This window comes from Camellia sinensis, chromosome 4 (assembly GCF_055761805.1).
Source record: "Camellia sinensis isolate YWXY chromosome 4, ASM5576180v1, whole genome shotgun sequence".
Taxonomy (NCBI): domain Eukaryota; kingdom Viridiplantae; phylum Streptophyta; class Magnoliopsida; order Ericales; family Theaceae; genus Camellia; species Camellia sinensis.
The window spans coordinates 161,678,364-161,702,843 of record NC_138964.1 but is presented as its reverse complement, the minus strand read 5'-3'; the positions used below and the strand labels follow the sequence as shown (position 1 = coordinate 161,702,843).

Here is a 24,480-nt window from a genome sequence, read left to right as displayed (position 1 = left end):
TTGGCACCAATTCACCCAAAAACGAAATATGCATTAAAAAAAGAACATATACATCAACTGAGAGGGGGGCAACCAAGTTTTTAATTTTTTTAATTGTTAAATCAAAGACAAAAGTAATTTTTAAAATGGAAGAAACTATTCGGCTATAAGGGGTCAGTGTGAGAAGCTCTGCCATCTCTCTAGAAATTCTTAAATATCTAGGGTTTCAATATCTCGTTGATGACGATGGTCCAGTAACAGTTTACGGAAGGGGTTTCTTCTAGCACTACGGAAGGGGTTTTTCTTATATGACGTTATTGGAGGCTAATGGTTTGGCGAGCTAAAGGAGGAGGGCACAAAGACTGAGATGTTCGATACAGGACTACGATTGAGGTCGATTCGGTCACCAATCGCGTGTTGCGAGGCTATTCTCTCTAAATTATGGGATCGACATCGATGAAGCCAAGCCTTACGCTGAGTTCTGGATGGGCACTCACGAGTCCGGACCCTCCTTCGTCCTCCAAAGCTTCAATAATAGAGTGTCGATTAGTTCAGACTGTGTGGGTTTGAGTTTGAACTCGTGGATTGCCTAAGTCCCTGGTGTTCCTTGCGATAAGGTTATTTAGAAATGGGGTGTTACTCTTCCTTTTTGTGTATTAAAGTGATTGAAGAGATTTTTGATTATTTGGAATGTGTCAGGTACTTTCAATTTCAAAGGCATTGTCGATACAAGTCCATCTTGATAAGGAATTTGCTGGGTTTCTACACAAGACTCTGTCTGATGTCTTCAAGGATGATAATTATAAGCCTGAAATGGCTTTAGCACTAATAGAATTCGAGGCCCTTTGTCGGTTTATTAGTCTCAAGGTAACGTGCTTAACCATTATTTGTAACTTGTTTGATTGTTTGTGCTTAGTGACCAGTATCTTTTTGCAGAATAGTTTCTAAAAATCATAATTAATTATTAATTTGCTATCCTCAGGACACTCAATGGCATAGATAAAAATTATTATTATTATGGTATAGATTGTTGGTTGATTATATCCAAAAGGTCAGATCTTTCTTGATTTGATTTTTGTTTTCTGGTAATGTTTTTTAATTTCAAATCTATATAAATGTGTCTTGTTAGTTTTATTTTGTATTTTCACATAAGGATTGAATCATTTTATATTTTTTTTCATTATACTAGCACAATTTATATTTGTTGAATGATCAGTTTTTGGCTTCAAATTGGTTAGTAGTCGCATTAGGATTACTCTCATGGTTGTGAAAGATTTGAGCTCTATTAGTAACAGCCATGAACAAAGCCAAAAACAGAGTACAACATATATTTATGTAAATATATGTGTGTGTAAATATAGCAAATAAACTAGTAAAGAACAAGTGGGTGTTTAATGATTGGATTTGATTTGTAGAGAAGTTGATGATATCATCCTGTCCAGTAAATTAAAGTGTTCTAGAGAACCACAAAGAAATAATAGAAAGAGAGAGAGAGAGAGGGTATGTTTGGCCCTGATTCGTTATGTAATGTTTGAGGCAGTTATAATAATTATGCATCTCTTCCTTATCATTATTTCTTTTTATTAATCTTTCCAGAAAATGCCAATGCTTGTTATTGCTAGTGATTAATTTGGATCCCATCCAGAGGAATAATCACTTGACCAGATCATCGAGTTTCCAAACCTTTCAATGATCACTATAAATGAGATCATATGAATGACTATTGATTATTTAATTGAGGTTAAGTTGGAGTTTTGATCTGAATAAATTTTGATTTTTGGTTTAGAGAATTCAAACTAGTTATTCCAAAATGTTTTGTGATTCGGTTTGTGAGAAATTTGAACAGCTTTTAGAAGTCTTGGATGTAATTCTTTAGGAATCCCTGATGGATGAATGTAATCTCTTGGTGATATCTATACTATACTACACATATTTGTTAAATTTGTTTCACTTGGCATCTTCTTGAAATGAATGGGATTTCACCTTTCTTCTCATTGGATACTTGATTCTAAGATGTGTGCAGTTCACCCAGTCTGTGACTATGGGAGGGCTATCACTTGATGGGTTTTTGTTAGAGGCAAGTGTTTCCTATTTCTTTTCATTTTTTAGTCATTCATTTCTGCAATTAGCAATACCATGAGTTTTACTTGCATTGTATAACTGTTGTGATTATATCGATTAGTTCACACATGAAGTTTTATAGTTAAAAATCCAATATGCAGAAAAATTTACAAATGTAATGTTATTTGCTGATATGGAGTTATCTTTCTTTTTCTTTTTGGTTGAATTTTGATGGGCTACACACAATAGGAGATTGCCCTCTCCTTGACCATGACCCTCTCCACCCTAACTATCATGTTTAAAAAAATTAATTTTTTGTCCCCTTATCACAGGTTTATTAATGATGTGACTGTGTTGTTATTAAGGCTGTAGAATGTGCTGATCTACTGGAGCTTGGTTCAAGAATGACTAGATTTGCACCTTTTCAAACTCATCCACGTGATTAGGATTGTATAGTCAAATTTCATTTATATTTGAGGAGTTTTCTCTTTTTTTTAAACAGTTTGTGTAAGTTACAGAATGTTGATTTTCACAAGTTAGAGCTAAATCACATAATATTGGATATCTAAAAAGAAGAGTGCTTTCTTGGGTTGGGATTCCTACCTTGGTTGTCTTACCATTTGGAGTTTTCGAGAAAGTTCTTTCAGACGGTTTAAATCAGCTTTTCCTCATCTCAAAATATTTCACATATCTCTATTGTAGTTTTTTATTGCACTCTTCATCCAGTAACTTCTAATGTTGTCATTTGGTATAGGATTTTTATTTTTTATTTTTTCCAATTATTTCTTAATAGTAGACACACCAACTGGGTGAATTCGTGTTTGTTTTGATCCTAGATTGGCGGCCTTATTTTAGATTGTTGTTATAGCAAACAAATGTGAAAGAAAGAATCAGTCTATTGCTAAGTAGTGACCATCCAAGGGATTTTTCTTAGGGAGGGCTTTCAGGTTGTAATCTGAGAAACATGAGAGAAGCTTACTGATCCACTCATTTGTGAACTCTGTACTTATCAAAATTTAAGGAAGAAAAATTACAGAAAGGATCATGTTAGATGCACCAGCATTACTAAACAGATGTTGGCATCATCTAAACTGAGGTTTAATTAGGGTACTTCTAAAAGGGCAGAATTCACTTGTATAATGTTGCCCCATATTATTGATGCACTAAACTTTGGCGATGCAAATATGCCATTCATTACTATAAACTGTGATGTCAACATTTAAATTCTAGGTGACTTCAATTACATAGAAGGTTTTGTTCGTGATAGATGCTTACCATCCCTGAAACCTTTAGAAGAATAGGGTCAAGTATTCATTAACTGAACTTTTCTGTGCGTAATCATTGGATAACCTTGCAAGGTTCTGCAACTCGAGTTATTTTTCTAAGTTGTTAGTATAGAAATCTTCTCTTGTTTCAATTTGGTGTGAGTGTGGTTTCTTTTACCTTAATGCTCTTTCTTAATTCTGATGGCATATTGCTACTTGTATTTAATTGGCAGAAAGTTGCAGAGAAGTTACAACTACTGAAGAAAAACTTAGGAGAAGGAGACTTCAGTGCCCTCATACAGTTGCGCAAGACAGTTGTAGAGTTTTCTGCACAATCCCAGTTGGTATGTTTTTTCTAGAAACGTTGTTAAGGACCTTTTTTTTTTTTGACATATAATTCTCAAAAATTTGCAACATTAGAGATGCTTGTGTTTCTTTGTTGAATTGGCAAAGATGCATGCTGCTGTTAGTTGGGAGTGGCCTTCTACTGCTGTATGTGCTGCTGCGAATTTCGGGGCACCAAAAACAGCACCAAAATCACCATGAAAAACAGCTTTGCAGCACCCAAAAACAGCACCAAAATCAATTATGCAACAACAACAATTAGCAGGAACAATAACACTCAACAGCTCTCTAGCAGCTTTGCTACACACAGCAACAACTAACAGCAATAGCAACTCTATTCTGCAGCAGCATCAAGGTTAATTCCCTACACACACTGTGTTAGCATTAGGATTCAACACTATTATCCTAAGCAAAAAAAAAAAACACACACACACACACACACTTAAAAAACAACCCTAAAAACATCCTTCAATACAAAACCCATGCTATGCAATGAGCAGAGAGTGAAGTCATAGCGGGAAGTGAGTGGGAATCATAAAACAAGACTTTTGTGTACACATCTCCACACTGTTAGCAGGGTGAATCATTTTCTTGGGGTTGTTTGCCTATTTGTCCCCTTATGATTAAGCTTCTTAAATACGATATTCTATAGCTATCTTCACTTTATATACCAATTGAAATTGATCATTGTTTTGAGACAAGAAGAAAAGGGTACCATAAACTTAATATTCCCAAACTTCATCATTCTTCATTTTTCTTCTTCTAGTTAAGGAAAAAGTTACTTTTCTCCTAGTGATTATTATGCTAATTCTTTCACTTGAACCGTTGTTGTAGATCTCAAAATCATATGAATTCTTATTAAAAGCTACTACATGTCATAACATTAAACTTTTTTATTCTATTTGCAGATGCAATTGGTAAATCTAGATATATAAAGCTTAGTTCTCAGAATTCAGAGTGCCCAGATCTTGGAAATGCACGTGTAGTGATCACTGGGGGGCGAGCATTGAAAAGCGCTGAGAATTTTAAAAATGATAGAGAAGTTATCCCCAATTGTTGACATAGTTTCAATTTTTTTTTTTTTTTGAAACTCCAAATACTATCGTAACTCACAATAATTTTCATTCAGGATGCTCTAGCATGGTTTTAATTTCTTAACCTTCCTTCTTTTATGTCACTATTACATTTTGTTTTTGGTATTGTAGTTATAGTATTATATAATTTTGACTAATTCCTATCTTTTTCACAGTTGGGGCCACTTGTGCGGCTGTTGATGCAAGATTTGTTCCTAATGACCTCCAAGTAACAACTATTATGGTTTTTTTTTCTAAATTTAAATGATTCATATGACTTTGGTATTACTCTACAATATTCTTTTCAAATGATTTGGATATCTTACCAAAAGCTAGACCAAATTTGACTGATAACATGCAAAATTGTTAGGTTTGCAGATTTGTGATTTATTTCCTTTTTAATTGAAACATTTCATTCAAGACTAACAATCAGATTCTGATTGTTTTCAATTTGTGCCACTTGTTGTTTTGTTCTATTCAACTCAACTCGACAAGCCTTTTGTTTGTTTGTTTGTTTAGGGAAGCATAATCGATGGTAAAACCAAAAGCTCAGATTTGGAGATGTATAGAAATTCTCAGTTTTTTTAAAGCTAATTGTTAAGTTGGCTTTAGGTTAAATTGGGGAGAGTTATATAAGGATAAGTGTTCGAATCTACAAGAAAAATATCATAACTTAAAAGGTCTTTTGGATATTGTTTGTTAATCGGGTTTCTACGTACATAAACAATAATTGTTGCAGAAGCCAAAGAGAAACTAAACCATATTCCTGATGGTAGTGAATTTTTTATGTCAGAAATCTGGTAGAAGTGGGTTAAATAGTAGCCATCACACCCATGAGGACATATTCTTGAAGTCTCATATGTAGGTTAAAGAAATTTATTCTAATATGAAGCTTGTGACATTTCCAAGGATTCTAGACCTTGTCAAAGAAAGTTATAATAGAGTAATGAAATTAAAGTACCAATGACATTTGAAGATGATATTCATTTGGCATTGGGCTCTGTCCAAACAAGCTTTAAAATTACATATCTGTCCCGGTATATATGTTTGGTTATATCATCAAAAGTTGACTTTAATGAGAACATTCTTGAACAAGAATCAGGAATAAGTCAAATTTTCCAACAAGTGTAATTATAAACAGAGAATTATGGAATTACATATTGAGGAAAATATCACAACATAAAAGGTTTGCTAATGCAACTGTAAGAGTAAATTGTGACATTGTGTCCCAACTGAAACCTATATGGTGGCTAGTCTTGTTGCTTGAATTTCTCAGGATGCATTCCACAGAGTATTGGTGCTGACATGGTTCATTCTGCTATTGGTAGACTATATTTTCGAACTCACTCTATCAATTCAATCTGATCATTCTGTACCAGTTGCTTGGTTTGATGACTATTCTCTTTCATGTTCAAGTTCTATGTAATTGCTATCTTTAGAATTGTATATCAGTTTCCACTCTATTATAACATTTATTTCATGTTTTTGGTTACCAATAGAAATTGCTTTCCCTTTTCTAACCACTAGTGGGATAGATATGAAGGCATTTTTCTCTATTACTCTGTTACATTGTTTTACCATTGTCGAGATATGACATAAAAGTTTCGTGATTTGTGTCATGTGCAGTTATTTTTTTGAGTTTCTGGGTAAAGGTACATTATAACTCCATTTATACAAAAGGAGGTAAGCATATGTCAATTCATGATATTACAACTGACCCATATGCTACATCGAATATTGTGGAAAAGTTGAGAATGATACGCTGTAAACTCATTTCTTACAGAGCATGCACCAAAACAAGTTGTTATGTAAAAGCATGAAATTCAGTAATATTTTGGAGTTATTATTAGTTTTGCATGTGCAATAGGGAACTGCACATACCTAGGTGTCGAACACACAAATACCTTAGCAGTAAAAAAAAAAGAAAGAAAGTACATAAAAAGCTTAATAAGCTCTCTACGTTTGTGAGTTAATGATTTGGTGTATGAAAAGAAAGGTTTTGCTTTTTGTAGATTTTATTTGCTTATACGTTGAGACTATTGAGATCTTAAATTTTTGCTAATTTTTCTACATGACATTGCTTTTATGGGGCCATTAAATTATCTTATTAATTTTGGAAATGTTTTGTTGATATTTTAAAATTTCTTGATCATTTCTTATACCTGAATAAATCTTTTAGTCTCTTAGTAATTGGTTTTTGTACTTATGTGAAGTTTCCTTTGTCATGCAGACAAAAAATGCAATATCTGAAACTTATTTAGCATCACAGAGGTATGCCAGTTCAACTGCTCTTTTGGTTGGAGACCCTACCGCTATGCGTGATCGTGAGATGTTTGTGCTTGAGGATACTGTTGGAAGCACTATTGCTTGACAATCCATATCATCAGCTTTGACTTTAAGTAGAAATTCTAACATCTATGGATAGTTTTTGATGACATTGACGAATGGATTTCTCTAATCTTTGGTTAGTTTTGGATTTTGTTTAGAATATAGTTTTTTGGATAATTTAGAACTTTTTGGACAATTTAGAGCTTTAGGATTTTTAGATGGTTTTGAACTTAAAGGATAGTTTTTAGATGTTTGAAATGTATAGATAATTGTTAAATATTCATAATTTATGAATATAGTTTCTTTTTGATAGTTGAAATAATATTTTGGTGGTTGATTGATATTTTGCGAAACTTGTTTGTAATTCTTGTTAGATTGTACAGAATAGGTAAAATAAAACCTGCTAAATTTATAAATAAATATATATATATATATATATATATTCTACGACAGGCATAATAAGTCGTTGTATTACATATTTTACAGTGCGTAATCAGTGTCGTTATTTGTCTCACCAATTAATGGCGTCCAAAAGTAGTCGTAGAAAAAGTAACAATGATGCACAAAATCTGTTGTTAAATAGTTTTTAACAGCGTAAAGTAAAAACGACGTACGAAGCATGTCATTGAAAGTGAATGACTTTTCATAACTGGTCATAATATGACGCGCACTGCACGTCGTAGAAGGGTTTTTACGGCGTGCATTGCACGTCGTAAAAACCTTTTTTTGTTGTAGTGCATTGTCTGTGTACTCAGAGTCATAGTGTTATTAATAGCATCGATATCATTCCGATTATCAATAACACTAGGACCCTCATTTACAGGAATAGGGTGTGCCTGCACCACTGGTAATTTCTCATTTGCCTTCATCACAAGCACCTTATGCATGTCCGAACCATTGATAGTTAAGGTAAGGAATGACATAATTACACAAGAAGGTAACACAAATTTTTCTCCGACACTTAATAACTTCATATATTTGCCTATCATCCTTGTCACTTTTTATACACTCCATTAATCCAATACTCGATAAATATCTACTCAAATATTTTGTTTGTCAACATTTTGTACGCTAGAGATGCTCCAAAATCCCCACAATGATCTCGACAAGACCTAAGGACCATTATTATATTTTTGACATCTCAGATTATTTTATCAAATGTGTTTATTTCCTATCTCCATATTTTATTTTGATGATGTCAAAGGGAGAGAAAAAATAATGATTTTGAAAATTATATTGTTGCTGAGTTATTTTGTTAATTTTATTATGTGTCAAATCCATACAAATATTGCCATCATCAAAAAGGGGGAGATTGCTAATCATTTTGTTTAATTTTGATGATATCTAAAATATTATCTGCAAAAAATTTAAATTTTTTTTAATATACATATTATTTGACACAAAATATTATCTGTTTAAAATATATATTGTATGATATATTTGTTAAATATTATTTAAATAAAAATATGTTTTTACTATTCACTTTTTGAAAAATTAGGCTGATTACTATTCATCTTTTGACAAATTTGATGTTGATTGATTGTATTATTTTGATAAATTTGATATTAATGAGTTGTCTTCTTTTGACAAAAGTGATATATCCACATGAAGTAGCAGGTTATGTTTAGTTTAAAATCTTTACAAAAATTTAAAAAAGGTATATATGTTTAGATCTATTATAAATATTATTTAAAGAGATTTTACTATATATGCAAATATTTTATTAGAATATTATATATAATACATATAATATAAATAGAATACATCACGTGAGCAATTAGACTTTTTACACTACATTGATTATATCATGTCACACACACACATATATATATATATATATATTATAAAATAAAACAAGAAGAAAAATATGGAGCAAATCATTTGCTTGTTTAAAAGTTGTGAATTTTGTATCAAATTGCCTATAAAACGGTGGCTCCATGTTTGAATTTTGTATCATGTCACATATATATATATATATATTATAATAAAACAAGAAGAAAAAGATGGAGCAAATCATTTGCTTGTTTGAAAGTTGTGAATTTTGTATCAAATTGCCTGCAAAAACGGTGGCTCCATGTTTGACAAAACAAAAAAGGAAAAGAAAAAGTTAGTCTTACTTTTATCGTATTGTTAATTATTAACATTTGTTGTCTATTTAAAATCAAGGAGTGTGCCCATGTAATCCATGACGTCAGCAAGGAGCGTCCTACTTCCAACGGGTATATTTTTTTGTATAAATAGAAGTGTTGTGTGTGGAGAAAAATTAAGAACTTTAAGAGGAAAAAATTTCGGTGTGCTCCAAAATTTTGAGTATATTGTATTCTGCTCTTTCACTTTCAGATCTAAATGTATCCTTTGTTCTTACACTTTCATATCTACTTTGTGTGAGAGAATTATTCTAAAAGAGGGTTTAAATACCACTTATTTTTATTCATTATTTTTGTGAGAGATTTTTGTAAGGGTAAGACATTTATTATTGAGTGAAGCTCAATAAATAAGAGTAAGTCTTGTACAAAATCTACAAGTTTGGTGAAGACTTGGTGGTGTATTATTTCATTTTGATAGTAAAGAAATTCTCAAGGAGGTTCCTTGGGGAGTGAACGTATGCCTGGCGTGCCGAACCACTATAAATCTCAGTGTTTGATTTTCTCTTCATATCTCTCTTACTTTTATATTGATAATTATTATTCTGTTTTTATTTGATTAAATTTCTGAATATTGTGTTTATAAAATTTAATATTGTAAATTTTTTAATAACCCAATTCATCCCCCTTCTTGAATTCTTTACCTGGGATAACATTGATGTTGATGAAAATGAAACAGATGATGTTGTTATTGATTGTTTTTGTACGGGAATTTTTCGAGGTCAGAGAAACTCGATCCTCATTAGGGGTGGGGGTAGGAGTGGGGGTAGGGGGGTGATGAGTTCTTCAGTAGGGATTGAAAACAAAAATGGAGAATTTTATACCTTCAAGAACAACAGCGATTCGTAGCTCAAATTTACCAAGGCCAGAATCGTTTTGGCACCTCTTTTTTTTTCCCCTTCCCTTTTCTTCCTTCCTCTTCTACCTCTGTTCTGAATCCAAAATCAAATCAAAATCAAAATTTTTTTTTTTCTTTTTCCTTCTCTTCCTTTTCTTCCTTTTCTTCCTTTTCCCTCTCTTTTTCCTTCCTCTTTCGGCCGGCCAACAGATTTAAAAGAAAAGAAAATAGGAAGAACAGATTCATAAAAATAAATAAATAAATAAATAAAAGAACAGAGAGTAAAAAGAGGAGAAGAACAAAGCATCATCATGAACAAAAACCTCTTCATCGACACAGCATCTCATCAACAACAACATCCATTATCAACAACAGAGCATCATCATCAACAACAAAATCAAAATCAAAACAAAATCAAACCCACAGAATCAAAATCAAAAATCAAAACCAAACCCAAAATCAACCCACTGAATCAAAAAAATCATCCGCCCATGGCGGTGGGTTGGGTTCGAGTGGTTCGCGATCTCCGTCCATGGTCCCCTCTCTTTGTTTTCTTCTCCCATCTTTCTCCTCTTTTTCTCTTGCTTCTCTATTTCTCTGAAATCAGTTTCAACTTGAGGTGGAAGGAAGAACGAAGAACGAAGAAAAAAAAAAAAAAAAGAAAGAAATAAATAAAGGTGTACAAATTTGGGTCATTTTCAAGCCACCATATTCGAACTACCACTTTTTTCTTCTTCAAGAATCGAAAACGAGAAGCATAATTTCAGCCCCAACCCCTGCCCCTGCCCCTGCCCCTGCCCCTGCCCGACCCATTGTCATTCTTATAGGAGCTGCTGATTTGTAGCAGTTTAATGACAGAGTCTAAATTGTATAAAATAATATTTCTCAAAGAAAAAGTCTAACTTGTATAAAATAAAATAATATTTCTCAAAGAAAAAGTCTAACTTGTATAAAATAATAAAATAGACCAAGCATTATATAATATCAACCAATTTTAAATCAATTTTTATTTTATCATAAAGTTTATACGTACATATATGCACCTACCCACGCAGGCAACCTTGACGCGAATGATAAAATAATAAAAAAATTTAATTATAAATATATTTTTTAGAATTTAAATTTTAAAATATAAATGATTCTCTATAATTTTAAAAAATACATTTTATTTGTTTATGTTTCTAATTGCATAATAAATGATCTCTTTTATTAATAAATTTTCTAATTAATTAATAATTTTTAATAATTCTATAAATATATTTCAATTAACAATTCAAATAATTTTATTATTATATAATAAAAAAATCACAGGAACAATTCATATTTAAATAAAATTCAATAATATATTTATAATTTATCCTAATAAAAAAAGGCCCCATGCCCATGAAGAGTACCACAAACATCCCCCCCTTCCATCTGTTTTGAGAGATTCTCCTCATCTCTATTCTAATTACTTTTTGTAATGAATCTTATGGTTAAAGTTAAAATAAAATTATGTGGTTTTAGGTTGTGTAATTTTGATGTTATTGTTTTAATATTATTAAAAATCTGATAATAATATTCAAGGATTAACTGAAGTATCAAAAAATAAATAAATCATTTTATTTTAATTTAATTTTAACTTGAGCTGTTGAATTATGTATATTGCTAATATATCCTATCGTGATAAAAAGTATAACAAAATTATTATAAAAAAAAAAATCATATTATTTTTATGTACACCAATTTTGGTCATCCACGTTTTTTGTTATTTAATAAATAAAAAGAAAGAAAGGAAGAAAATGTAAGGTTATCACCATGGCCTTTTGTTTTATTTTTGTAACACCCACTTATACAAGACTCATGAATTGGCATTTAAAAAAATAATAATAATAAATCAGAAGGAAACCTTTAAAAATAAAAAATTAAAACATAAATATTTTTTGCACCACTTATGGGTAGGCCTAATTTCATTTTAATCTTTCAATTTCAACATGCGTCACTTGCACTTCATGTGCCATGGAATGAAATTGCTAATTTTGTTTATTTGTTTAAGAATATAGCTAAATGTATTTTATTTGTATTTTTTTTAAAAAAATTACAAAAAAATGAGAAGTTGAAAATTTTATTACAAATTAGTGGAGAATAAAAAAAATTAATTATAATAGGGGTGTAAAGTATAAAATTAATAAAACATGAAATTTTTAGTTCAACATAAATTTTGAAAAATAATTTGCAAATAAATTGTAAACTTTATAAATATTAATAATTAAAATTAAAAATACTTTCATGAATTTGTAATAAGTTTTTGAAATTACCATTGAATTACAATTTTTATTTATCTCTCTCTTCCCTTCTCTCTCATCTTCTATCTCTCGTTTTCTTCTTCTTCCATATTTTTTACTTTTGCAACCTTTATCTTTGTGGAGGTTATGGTGTCGTGATGGTGTAGGGAGTCGGTTAAGGGTGTAACGGTGGTGGCGGGAGAAACGTTGAAAATTTTGAAGTGGTATGGCGAGGGGTTGGTAGTGATTGTGGTGTGTGTGGGGTAGCAACGGGTGATGAAGAAAATTAAAATTAATCACCAATAAAAACATATTCAATGATAATCAATAATCCTAGTTATTATGTAAATTTAATCAAAATTTTACCATAAAGTGTATTGTAGGGTATAAATTTAAAACTAGGGTAATGCAAGTAATATCTAAAATAAATTTTATTCACACATTTTAATTCTGAATAAAATTTCAAATAATTTTTTTGGCAAATTACAAATGCATTCTTTGAAATTTGTTTAAAATACGAATTATCTCTTATGGTTTGAAAAATTACAAATTCCTCCTTATCATAATTTTTTATTTAACAAAATTAATTAAAAAAGTGAAATTTCTAACTATTCACCTATACAATAATAAAATTATCTAAATTATTAATTGAAATAAAATTTTAACATTATTAAAAATTATTTATTAACTTGATGATTTATTAATAAAAGGATCTATTTGTTATGAAATTAGAAACTTTAGGGGGCATAATGTAATTTTTAAAATCACAGGGGATAATTTATAATTTAAGTAAACCTCATGGAGTGTGTTTGTAATTTATCCTAATTTTTTTGGACATATAACACAAGTGAAAGACAATTTTTCAAGGGAAAAATAGAATAATAATTTTTAAAAGAGTAAAATATAAATAGATTTCTTAAAATTTATTTAAAATACAAATTGTCCTTTGTAAATTTAATCAAAATTTTACCATAAAGTGTATTGTAGGGTATAAATTTAAAACTAGGGCAATACAAGTAATATCTAAAATAAATTTTATTCACACATTTTAATTCTAAATAAAATTCCAAATAATTTTTTTGGACATATAACACAAGTGAAAGACAATTTTTCAAGGGAAAAAAAGAATAATAATTTTTAAAAGGGTAAATTATAAATACATTTCCTAAAATTTATTTAAAATACAGATTGTCCTTTGTGATTAGGAAAATTACAAATATTTCATTGTCAAAAAAATTTATTTAACAGATTCAATTGAAAAAATAAAATTCATAATTGCTCTTCTATATAATAATAAAAAAAAAATTAATTATTAATTAAAATAAATTTATCATATCATTAAAAATTATTAATTAATTTGATAATTTATTAATAAAATGAATTATTTGTTATGAAATTAAAAACTTTAAAGAGTAAGATGTAATTTTTAAAAGGGGATTTTTTTTTAAGGTCCCTGATATTAAGATTTTATAGCATAAAGGACATTCAATATTTTCATAATGTCTAAGGTCCCTTAATACCAATCTAAAGAAAATTCGATCCAGAGAATTTCTCTGGACAAATCAAAGAGAAAATTCCAAATTTCTCTGGACAAATCATAGAGAAAATTCCAAACTTCTTTGAACGAACACCAAATTTCTCTGGACAAATCATAAAACATTCACTCTGGGCATTGAAAAATGTTGCGACGTTGCAATAAAGACTTATGAAAAACTAAGTGAACAGTTATTGCAAATGTAATATATAGATATTACACCTAAATCAAGAAATTTTTTTTTTTTTTTTTCTTTTTAGAAGTCTAAAGCATTTTGAATGACATGACAACACAAGTTAAGCACAGGGCTTAATCATAAAACATTCACCTAAAAAACTGTATATCAGTAACTAAACAGCACAAATGATGCACAAACTTTATTACCAAGAAACAACAACAATACCAAAAGCACACATGTACAAGAACACATCATTTGTGTAGTTGAAAAATATAATACAAGCTGTAGAAAGGGGAAATTGAATCAGTTAGACTCAACTAGTCAGAGAAAATTCGATCCAGATAATTTCTCTGGACGAATTTTCTCTGGATTTCACAGAGAAATTATAGTTTACAGAGATTTTCTCTGGTTCAATTTTCTCTGGACTTCACAGAGAAATTCTGGTTCACAACAAGTAGCTGGCTGTCCACCAGGAGCAGAATCTTCCATTCATATATGACGTGATAAAGGAACTTTTAGCTTCTTCCTAGCTTTCTTCTTTGCTCTTGCAGCAGCTTTAACCCAATTAAGAGAAGTCTTTCTCTGCCATTTAAGAAATGCATATATAACAGCTAGAAATCCAAATGATCTAGTAACCAGCCATCCAAAAATAAATGGGCTGTAAGTATCTGAGCTAGTTAGTATTCTTATGAATGGAATACTGGAAGCAATCATCATTGTAAAAACCTAATTTCTCGTAATCTCAATTCTTTCCACAGCTCATAGAGTTGTTAAATCCAGCACAAAACAGATTCTGGAAATAAAACCTGAACAACAAAGGACATCACCATCATCATCCGAGGAGGAAAAAATACAAAGAATCAATGCACAGAGAGATAGAGAGAGTGGCAAACGAACCAGGATTCACCAACCTGGAATAATGGAACCTGAATCTCCGTATTTACCAGCTTGGACACCCAGACCAAATGAACCAGCATACACCGACCTTACCCGAGGTGTCATATACACACTGCCGGCGACGCATTCGTGTCCAAACCATAGCAACACTCCAGCGACACACAATCTCATCATTGACATGCTACCAACCTGTGACTATCACCATCCATCGGAAAACCAGAGCAACTGATAGAGGAGACAGAGAATCAATTTTCTTTAATACGATATATGGTGTGGGTTTAGGGACCTTAGATATCAAAAATAATATTGTAAATCTCTTCTATTATTAAAAATGAGAAAGAAATCTTAGACTAATTTTCTCATTTTAAAATTAGATGAGATAATTTATATTTTAATTAAATCTCAATAATGTAATTTATTTCTTTCTTAAAAAGTAAGATCATACCCCGCCCCCAACCCCAAAAGGAAAAAAAAAAAAAAAAATTAACCGAAATAAATATCTTGGTGGGACCCAAAGAATAAAGTGTATGATCTGCAATTTTAACGGAAGGACAATCGACTCTCTCCTTTGTCCTAAAAAGCAAAACATCTTTCCTAATATATGTATTTTATTTATTTATTTATTTATTATTTTTTTTTATTCAGCTGACTTCGAGACTTTTCTTGCTTCCTCCGAATTTTCCGGGAAACTGAGTTCTGGGTTTTGTTTTCCTCTTTCTGATCTCTCAACTGAGAATCCCTATTATTGTTTATGTAATCCCTGAAGTCATGAATGGGCATTTCAAGTTGGTGTGAAGTCAGTGACGGGTTCAGTTGAATTCTTGTTAAAAAATGAGTAGAAGAAAGAAAAGAGATTTTGATTTGAATGAAGCTGCACAGTTTTTGAACCATTTATTGGTGGACAAGCCTCTTCTACCTTTCATAATTCTTTTGATATTTGTTGGTTGGGCTGTTGATAAATGGGTTTTTTCTTTCTCCAATTGGGTTCCGCTTGTGATTGCCCTCTGGGCAACCTTTCAGGTAACTTCTCTATGCTATTTCAATGTTTTTGTGTTTTTTGAACTGGGTTTATAGTTATTGGGCATTTCATGAAATTATGTTTCTGTCTTCTTTTGATTAGTAATTTATGGTTGCACATAATTTTGAATTTACTGAAACCAATCTGGTTATTGGCTTGAGATTCGGTGTGTGATGATTGGATTTTTGCATTCTCTCTTCTTTGGATAACAAGTTATCTTATTACAATCAAAATGAAGATCAAATACAACATATCATTATTATAAGGAAAGGAAACTCCCAAATTGGGTTAGAGAAACCCCATACAAATACCAGGGAACCAGGCAAGCGAGGAGATTCGAATACATGACCTCCTACTGAGGTGCAGAGGTTAATTTAGCAGTCTGATATATACTTAAGTTACTGCAAAACCCAATTTACTTTTCCAATCAAAGTCCTCCCAATGAAAATTGGGGGCTGCACTGCAAATCAAGAACGAGCAATGGTAGAGGGCCAAAAAAAGTGTGGCTCAAATGGCTCAAAACTGCCAAAACGACGTCGTTAAACGAGCAATGGTAGAGGGCCACAAAAAGTGTGGCTCAAATGGCTCAAAACTGCCAAAACGACGTCGTTTACGGGGAGGAAATAATTCTCCTCGTATAATCCTGTTGACCAAGTCCACGCTCCTCCGTACGACGTCGCTTTGTCACCTGAAAACACAAACGTGAGCTAGCCGGCGGGTGTGTGCCGGAAACCTCTCCGATGCCTAAGTCAGAAAACTTGACAAATAGACAAAGCTCTAAGTTCTCAGAAAGATTGTGTTCAATTACCTCCTCCAAGGTGTTGCTTGTGAGCTTTTATAAGTTTCGTATGGCACAATCCTAGTAGGACTTGTACTTCTCCATGCAGAGTCCTCCTAGGATTCATTCTCCTAAGGATAATGCTTATCCTTTTGCACCCTCCCCCACTGCTTAAACCAAGTGGGATGGTTTTTTATATGACCGAACTTCCACATGACCGAAGTAAAATTGGCTATACCGAGCCACAGAGGGCCGGACTATACTTAGCTCGGTCTGCTCCTCCAATTGATTACTTCGGCTGCCCTGTTTGACCTTGATGTGCTTAGTTCAAACTTCCAAGTAGCAAGTTCTGACCGTCCCAACCGCTGTATGTCACGACCGGACTAATTCTGAAACCGGTCTTCCCAGAACATACTGCGGCCGGACTAACTCTGAGACCGGCCTAACTCCGAGTTGTCTCCGGACCGGAGTGGCTTTACTCTTCCTTGGACCGGAGTAATCTCACCTCCTCGGGCCGAAGTAACTTTGTCTCCTTAAGGCCGGAGTAACCTTGCCCCTAGGCCGAAGTAGCCATTACGGCCTTTTTACTTAGTCCTTCGCGTTTTGGGCCTCGAAGCCAAACTCGGAGCTCGGCCCAATTTTTCCCAAAAATTACCCTCTCAATTGCCCCTTAATTCCATCTGTGCAACAAGATTGGGATTACCAGTCTACTGGCCGAGCTAGAGTTTCATTAGGCTTTTTCAGCCGATCTAAGAACCCTTTAGCCTCTCTAGCCGATCTAACTTTACCTCGGATATCACTATGTCCGGTCAAAAACGTCTCTTCAATCACAGCGACTGTAACGCTTCTCATTCCAATGACACGTGGCAGGCTCTGATTGGTTAAGGACGGCTGTCACGCCGTCTTCGTGCTTTGTGATCTTGAAACGGTTCCCGCCCAAATTTTGGGCTTTCTAACAAAAGTAATTCCTGAGGCTAGGGTCTCTACACTTTTGCTATTCCTTCGTCTTCTCTCTCTGTTCTCTTGCTGCTCGAGTTCTGAGCTTACTGTGTTCGTGCTTCTGTTGCTGCTACTGCTCCATCTTCAGCTTCTTCTTCTTCAATCTGGTAAGCAGGTCTACCCTTCTCGCTTTTGTTACTTGTTTTTCCATCTGTTTTTGCTTTGTATGCTTTTTGCAAACATTTTTCTTCATTTGTCTGCTTTGCTCTTCGTACTTTGATGAAGAAACCATAGAACCCAAGAGTATATGTCATATACCCTAGAGAAAACTCGATTTCGATCCAGAATCACATCCCAACCGAACCAGGATACTGTTTGTGTTGTGTATGTAGATAGATTTCAGAGAACAACCGAACTAGGACTCAAAGGAATAGCAGTAGTTTCTTCTCAACCACTCTAGCCAAGATAAACTCACCGGAAAAACGTGCACGTACCGAACTAGGTACTCCGGTCAATAACCGAGCTAAGGCTTTCGGGGCCCAGCCGGCTTTCTTAGTTCTTAAACCGAACTCAGAAAGCCGCCCCTAGGGGCTTCGACCGAAGTAACTTTCCTCAAACTGCAACCGATTTAGGCCTTGGGACTAAACCAGCTTTCTGAGTTTTTTAGACCGAACTCAGAAAGCTGCCCCTAGACGTTAAAACCGGTCTAACCTGCTCAAAACCGAGTTAACAAACCTTCTGATGAGCCGAGGTAGAACCAGCCCACTGAGCCGAAGTAGGATTTGTATATCTTGCTTATAATTTGTAGCGCGGTCCCACGATCTGTGCTTAACCCCTTTGTTTTCTACCTTGCAGACTTAGGTTGCCCAGGCACTCCTACGTGTGCTCAACCGGGCTACTGAGCCAAATTTTCGTACCGAAATAATTTATTCGTAACTTATACAACAAATGGGTAAGTATAGATATTTAGTCGAAACCCCTGGTGGCATGGCCGAATTCAGGCAGGACTACCAGATTCCTGATGATGTCCAACTGGAGTTGGCCAAGAAAGATGCTACTCCCTGGGACAATGAAGGCTCCGTCCCCTTTACCCTTCAGTCAATAATTGAAACCGGACTACGGTTTCCTGTCCAACCGCTCATCTGCGAATTTCTTAGACAGACTAGGTTATGTCCTACCCAACTGTCCACCAATACATACCGTATTATAATGGGAATAGACGCATTAAACCACCAAACCGGACTAAATCTTGGTCTAGCCGAAATATTCCATCAGTATTCCATCGGCTCAAAGAATGCTGGGTGGGTCTACTACCTCAGAATTCGCCGCCGCCGAGAGAAGATAATTAAGCACACTCCGGACAAAGATCTTAACGATGATGATTTCCTTTGGGTCTCTGGGAATTTTGAGGATTTTCAAGCTCAAATTCCTGGCCGACCTATAAATTGGAAAATGGGAGAACCTGGTAATTTTTCTTCGGTCTTCTGTCTTGTTTGTTATCTCGGTTGTTTAGTTTATTAGCCGGACTAACACTTCCTTTTACTGCAGATTTCGCCCATCTCCGTTCCCTGTACAGTTATCCCAACCTTGGGGTTCTGCGAGCCGCACTACGGGTTAGAGAAAGAAGTTGGTCAAAACTTCTAAATTTTCAGCCGACCTACCGGTATAGCGGTCGCCGCAAAGCAAAGGTAACTGATTTTCTTCTCGAGGAAGCACCGGAGCCGGACCCAACTCTGCCCGAGATAAGACTTGTCCCTCTAACAGCAGAAGAAGAGATGGCGAAAAGGAGCAGAGTTAGGGCCCTTCTTACCGAAACGGCTAGGCCCGAAGTAACGCCTCCCAGTCAATCGCAGCCTGCCGTTGTCGCCCTCCCTTCCCAACAGCCATCCTCTTCCCGCCGGACCAAACGTCCCCGGACTGCCGAACCCGAACGAGTTTTGGTTGATGAAGAACCTGTCATTCAGCCGAGCTTACCACCAAGCCCTCGACCGGAGTCTTCCGACCGGACCATCAGTTGCTGGGCACCGAAGCTATCTTTCAACGACCGAGACATTCTGGAAACAGACTCGGTTGTTGCTGAGAAGGACCACCTGTTGGCCATCAATTTGGCCAAGAGTGTGTGTCTGCCTAAAGATATGGAACATCACCACAAACAGTTAACCACCGAGCTGAAGTCCATCCGGTCAGCCACGAAATCAATGATTCTGGTAAGTAACTTCGGTCGTATTTCTGTTTTTCTACTTTTCTTTTTCTTCGGCTAAATTGAAGTTGTTGCTTTGTCAGGCTATCCAGAAAAATCAAATCACCCATAGGAAGGTGCTGGAGCTGAGGAAAGTGACAAGGCAAGCTGCGGCAGAGGCAGAGGCGAGATCGGCCGAACTAGAGGAGGCCAGAAAGGAAATGGCCGAACTCCGAGGTGAGGTCGGTCGTCTGACCGGAATGGTTAGTTCGGCCGAGGCCGAAAAGCAAAAGACTGCCATTGTGCTGAAGGACAAGTACTTGCGCGAGTTGCTAAAACTTGAAAGAAAGAAGGATGCCGAAATAAAAGAGAAGGTGAAGGAAGCCGACAAACAAGGCTTCAAGAGGGCAGAGGATGCTTATGCCCAACAATGCAATGCGGCCAAGGATCTGTTCTTTAAGTGCGGCTGGAGGGGAGCCGTTGAGAAGCTCGGTCATGATCCTCAGACCGAGGTTTTCAACCCTCCAGCCTACTTTATACCGAACTCCCTGATGGATTATGCCACGGCCATGCAACAGCAGTTCCTTGAGGGCTCAGATGATGAAGATTCTGATGAAGACTCTGCCCCTGAGGATACTTCGGTTGTGAATGCAGATCAGGTAGTTCGGTCGGAGCCCGTGGTGGAGGATCTAACTCTTGATCAACCAATTGAAGCCGTGGCTCCAGCCGAACCCGTTCTTCCTTCTGAAAGTGTTGTAGCGCCCGAAACCGGTCTTCGGGTTGACGCCGATGCTGCCTTTGACGCCGAAATAGATGAACTCTTCTCTTAATTTTGTAATCTTTTCTTTGTAACCGAACTAAGCAGCCTTGTAATGACTTCTTTTTTGAATGAAAATTTGACTTCTCTTATTCCGGTTATTGTGTGTATGCTTGCGTTTGTAATGTCTTCTATTACTCCAAGTGTTATTTCGGTTTTTGGTTGGTTAAACTATACTTACCAGCCAACCACTCCTTAGCCGACATAATTACTTCGGCTGAGGAGTATTAAGTGTTGGTTTAATCCAGCCAATCACTTTTCAGCCTTATACTTACTTCGGCTGAAGAGAAACAAGAGTTGGTTTATTCCAGCCAACCACCCTTCAGCCTTACACTTACTTCGGCTGAAGAGTAACAAGTGTTGGTTTATTCCAGCCAACCACTCTTCAGCCATACACTTACTTCGGCTGAAGAGTAACAAGAGTTGGTTTATTCCAGCCAACCACTCTTCAGCCATACACTTACTTCGGCTGAAGAGTAACAAGAGTTGGTTTATTCCAGCCAACCACTCTTCAGCCATACACTTACTTCGGCTGAAGAGTAACAAGAGTTGGTTTATTCCAGCCAACCACTCTTCAGCCATACACTTACTTCGGCTGAAGAGTAACAAGAGTTGGTTTATTCCAGCCAACCACTCTTCAGCCTTACACTTACTTCGGCTGAAGAGTAAAAGTGTTGGTTTATTCCAGCCAACCACTCTTCAGCCTTACACTTATTTCGGCTGAAGAGTAACAAGAGTTGGTTTATTCCAGCCAACCACTCTTCAGCCATACACTTACTTCGGCTGAAGAGTAACAAGTGTTGGTTTATTCCAGCCAACCACTCTTCAGCCATACACTTACTTCGGCTGAAGGGTAACAAGAGTTGGTTTATTCCAGCCAACCACTCTTCAGCCATACACTTACTTCGGCTGAAGAGTAACAAGAGTTGGTTTATTCCGGCCAACCACTCTTCAGCCTTACACTTACTTCGGCTGAAGAGTAAAAGTGTTGGTTTATTCCAGCCAACCACTCTTCAGCCTTACACTTACTTCGGCTGAAGAGTACAAAGAGTTGGTTTATTCCAGCCAACCTCTAAGTTAGTTTTTCCAGCTAACTTAGAATAAAGTTTGGTTATTCCGACCAAACGTCCTGCAGCCTGGATCCTTATCCTGGGCTTAGGAGGGGTGTTGGTTTATTCCAGCCAACCTCTAAGTTAGTTTTTCCAGCTAACTTAGAATAAAGTTTGGTTATTCCGACCAAACGTCCTGCAGCCTGGATCCTTATCCTGGGCTTAGGAGGGGTGTTGGTTTATTCCAGCCAACCTCTAAGTTAGTTTTTCCAGCTAACTTAGAATAAAGTTTGGTTATTCCGACCAAACGTCCTGCAGCCTGGATCCTTATCCTGGGCTTAGGAGGGGTGTTGGTTTATTCCAGCCAACCTCTAAGTTAGTTTTTCCAGCCAACTTAGAATAAAATGCTTGCAATGTACCTAATCTTCACTAAAGCTAACTTTCACAGAGAACAACTCATGCTGAAAAGAATCGCTTGTTTTATTGAAGAAAGAAAAAATTACACGTCTTTGAAAAAGAAAGAATAAAATAACTTGAGATTGGCCGTGTTCCATGGCCTAGGGATTGCTTTGCCGCCCTTGTCTTGGTGGTATGCCCCTTTGTCTGTTAACCAAACCACTTTGTAAGGACCGTCCCAGTTTGGCCTTAACTTGCCATCTCCTGGTCCTCCACTGCTTTCCGATCCGCCGCTTTTCCGACATCTGCGAATAGCTCATTACTCTCCGGTTCTTCCACCGAATGAACATATCCTTTGGCAGCGCGGCTGCCATTCGCCGTGACGAAGCATTGCTTTGACATGATCTGATCTCCATAGACTTCTTCAATTATGCCGGTGTTATTGGGGAACCGCATTACTTGGTGGTAGGATGACGCCACTGATCGCATGGCATGCAGCCATGTTCTGCCTAAGATGATGTTGTAAGTGGAGGGGACCTTCAATACCCAGAACTCCACCTGTTTTGTCACGGTTCCTGCTCTGACTGGATGAATGATTTTGCCGACGGGCCATTCTGGCATGGAGTTGAACCCAATTAGGGGAGATACGGCAGGTGCCAAGTCTTTGTCTTGCAGCTTCAATTGCTTGAATGTCTCGTAGTACATGATTTCACATGAACTACCCTGGTCAATCAGAATCCACTTGACGTCAAAATCCTTGACTCGGAGAGTGACGACCAGGGCATCATTGTGGGGGCAGTAAATTCGTTCCAAGTCTTTGTCGGAAAAAGTCATGACGTTTGTTGCCTCCGTCTTCCCCTTTTTGATGGCTGGTTGGGCACTTAGTACTTCTCTAAAGTGTTCTGCCTTTTTGATCGATCCCCTGAGCTCGCATACACGCTCAGGTTCAAAGACTCCATGTATGACATTGATGACGCCTTGAGGCGGGGCGTCTATTGGCATTCCATTGGGGTGGTTATTATGGTCCTGGGGGGCTGGCTGCGTCCCTCCTTCAATGTACTTATCCAAGTGCCCTGCTGCCACCAATTCCTCCAAGTGCTGTCTCAGTGGCGTGCAATTCTCAATTCGGTGCCCCTTTTCTTGGTGGAAGGTGCACCGTGATCTGTCGTCGTAGTCTTTCTGGGCTTCTCCTAGCTTGGCTGGCCACTTGACGAAAGGCTCATCTCTTATTTCGCTCAGGATCCGATATATTGGTTTCTTGAACACCGTTGTTATGGCAGTGCGGATTCTCAACCATTTTTTATCTGGGTCTTCTCCGTTATCTCGTCTGCCGCGTCCGTTTTTATTCTGTCGATCTACTGTATTGACCTTTGCTGAGGTCTTCTTTTCTGGCATTGTGGTTGTACTAGATTTTGCTTTTGCACGTGCGCCATCCTCTTCTACCCTGATGTGCTGATGTACTCTCTCCATCAGGGCCTCCATGGTGAGGGGTGGCGTCATGGTAATCGAATCCCTTAGTCTGTTCCCTACTGGAAGGCCTCTTTTATACTGCGCAATGGCTAGATTGGTGGGGCAGTCTCCAATCTGGTTGAATGTCTCCCAGTAGCGACTGTTGTAAGATCTGAGGGTCTCTTTTTCACCCATGTCAATGGAGAGTAACTGGTCTATCTCCACCGGTGTTTTAGTATTTGTCCGAAACCTTGTTACGAACGCTTCTGCCAATTGGGCCCAGGAGGCTATACTGCCCTCTGGGAGCTTTTCGAACCAAGTCAAGCCTAGGTCGCCAAGACTTGACGGGAAGAGTATACACATTAAGGCCTTGTTTCGCCTGTACACAGCCATGACTTGGCGAAAGTGGCTCAAGTGTGAATACGGGTCCGTCTTCCCTTCATATGTATTGAATTTCGGCTGAAGGAAGCCTGATGGTAGGGGAGCGTTTTCGATTGCTGGGACAAACGGCGAAGTCTGTAGTCTTGCCAATGCCTTGTCCGTTGGTTCGTAGGCCGGTCGCGGTATTGGCATTCCAACCTCGACGCTTCCGTGCGTCCGAGGAGCCAACCGTTGTAAGGCCGAAACTCGGTGTGGATCCCTTGCCCTGGCATCCTCCTTGCATCGTGCTTTTTCTTCTAGCACGGTTCGTAAGTCGGATGACCTGGGTAGCTCGGTTTGTCTGGATATGGTTTGGTGTGAATGTGAAGGCCAATACGTGCTTCCTTCAGTGTATGATCTTTCGGATCTCGTCCTCTCAGACCTGGAGTGACGAGTTCTTGAAGATAAGGAGTGAGTGTCGCCTGTCCTGAGGCTTCTGCTCTCTCCTTGGGAGGGCGTAGTATTCCTACTACGATTCTCTGAGTGGCGAGGGGGCGTTTTATGCTTGCGCCCCTCTCCTGTCGCCACA

The 24,480-nt window shown here is 36.4% G+C and overlaps 2 protein-coding genes and 1 long non-coding RNA gene across 4 annotated transcripts in view; all 3 read left to right on the top strand.

Moving 5' to 3' along the window:
- Positions 1-633: 633 nt before the first annotated feature.
- LOC145789637 (uncharacterized) lies at positions 634-7,370 on the top strand. The gene is made up of 2 exons (XR_014327764.1): positions 634-4,005; positions 4,559-7,370. It is a non-coding gene; the product is annotated as an uncharacterized LOC145789637 (long non-coding RNA).
- An 8,061-nt stretch (positions 7,371-15,431) lies between these two features.
- The window catches only part of ATSYTF (C2 domain-containing protein), a 28,561-nt gene continuing 19,512 nt past the window's right edge, over positions 15,432-24,480 (top strand). Inside the window, exon 1 of one of the 2 annotated variants that reach the window (XM_028197465.2) lies at positions 15,432-15,926. In XM_028197465.2, coding sequence (XP_028053266.1) covers positions 15,738-15,926 — 189 coding nt within the window. In that variant the 5' untranslated portion in view covers positions 15,432-15,737. The remainder of the gene's footprint in view (positions 15,927-24,480) is intronic. The other variant, XM_028197470.2, reaches the window with a different exon arrangement.
- On the top strand, positions 19,152-20,729 carry LOC145789640 (uncharacterized). Its single transcript, XM_082866742.1, has 2 exons — positions 19,152-19,848; positions 19,925-20,729. The coding sequence occupies exons 1-2, from the start codon at positions 19,417-19,419 to the stop codon at positions 20,648-20,650; spliced, it is 1,158 nt and encodes a 385-aa protein (XP_082722868.1). The 5' UTR covers positions 19,152-19,416; the 3' UTR covers positions 20,651-20,729.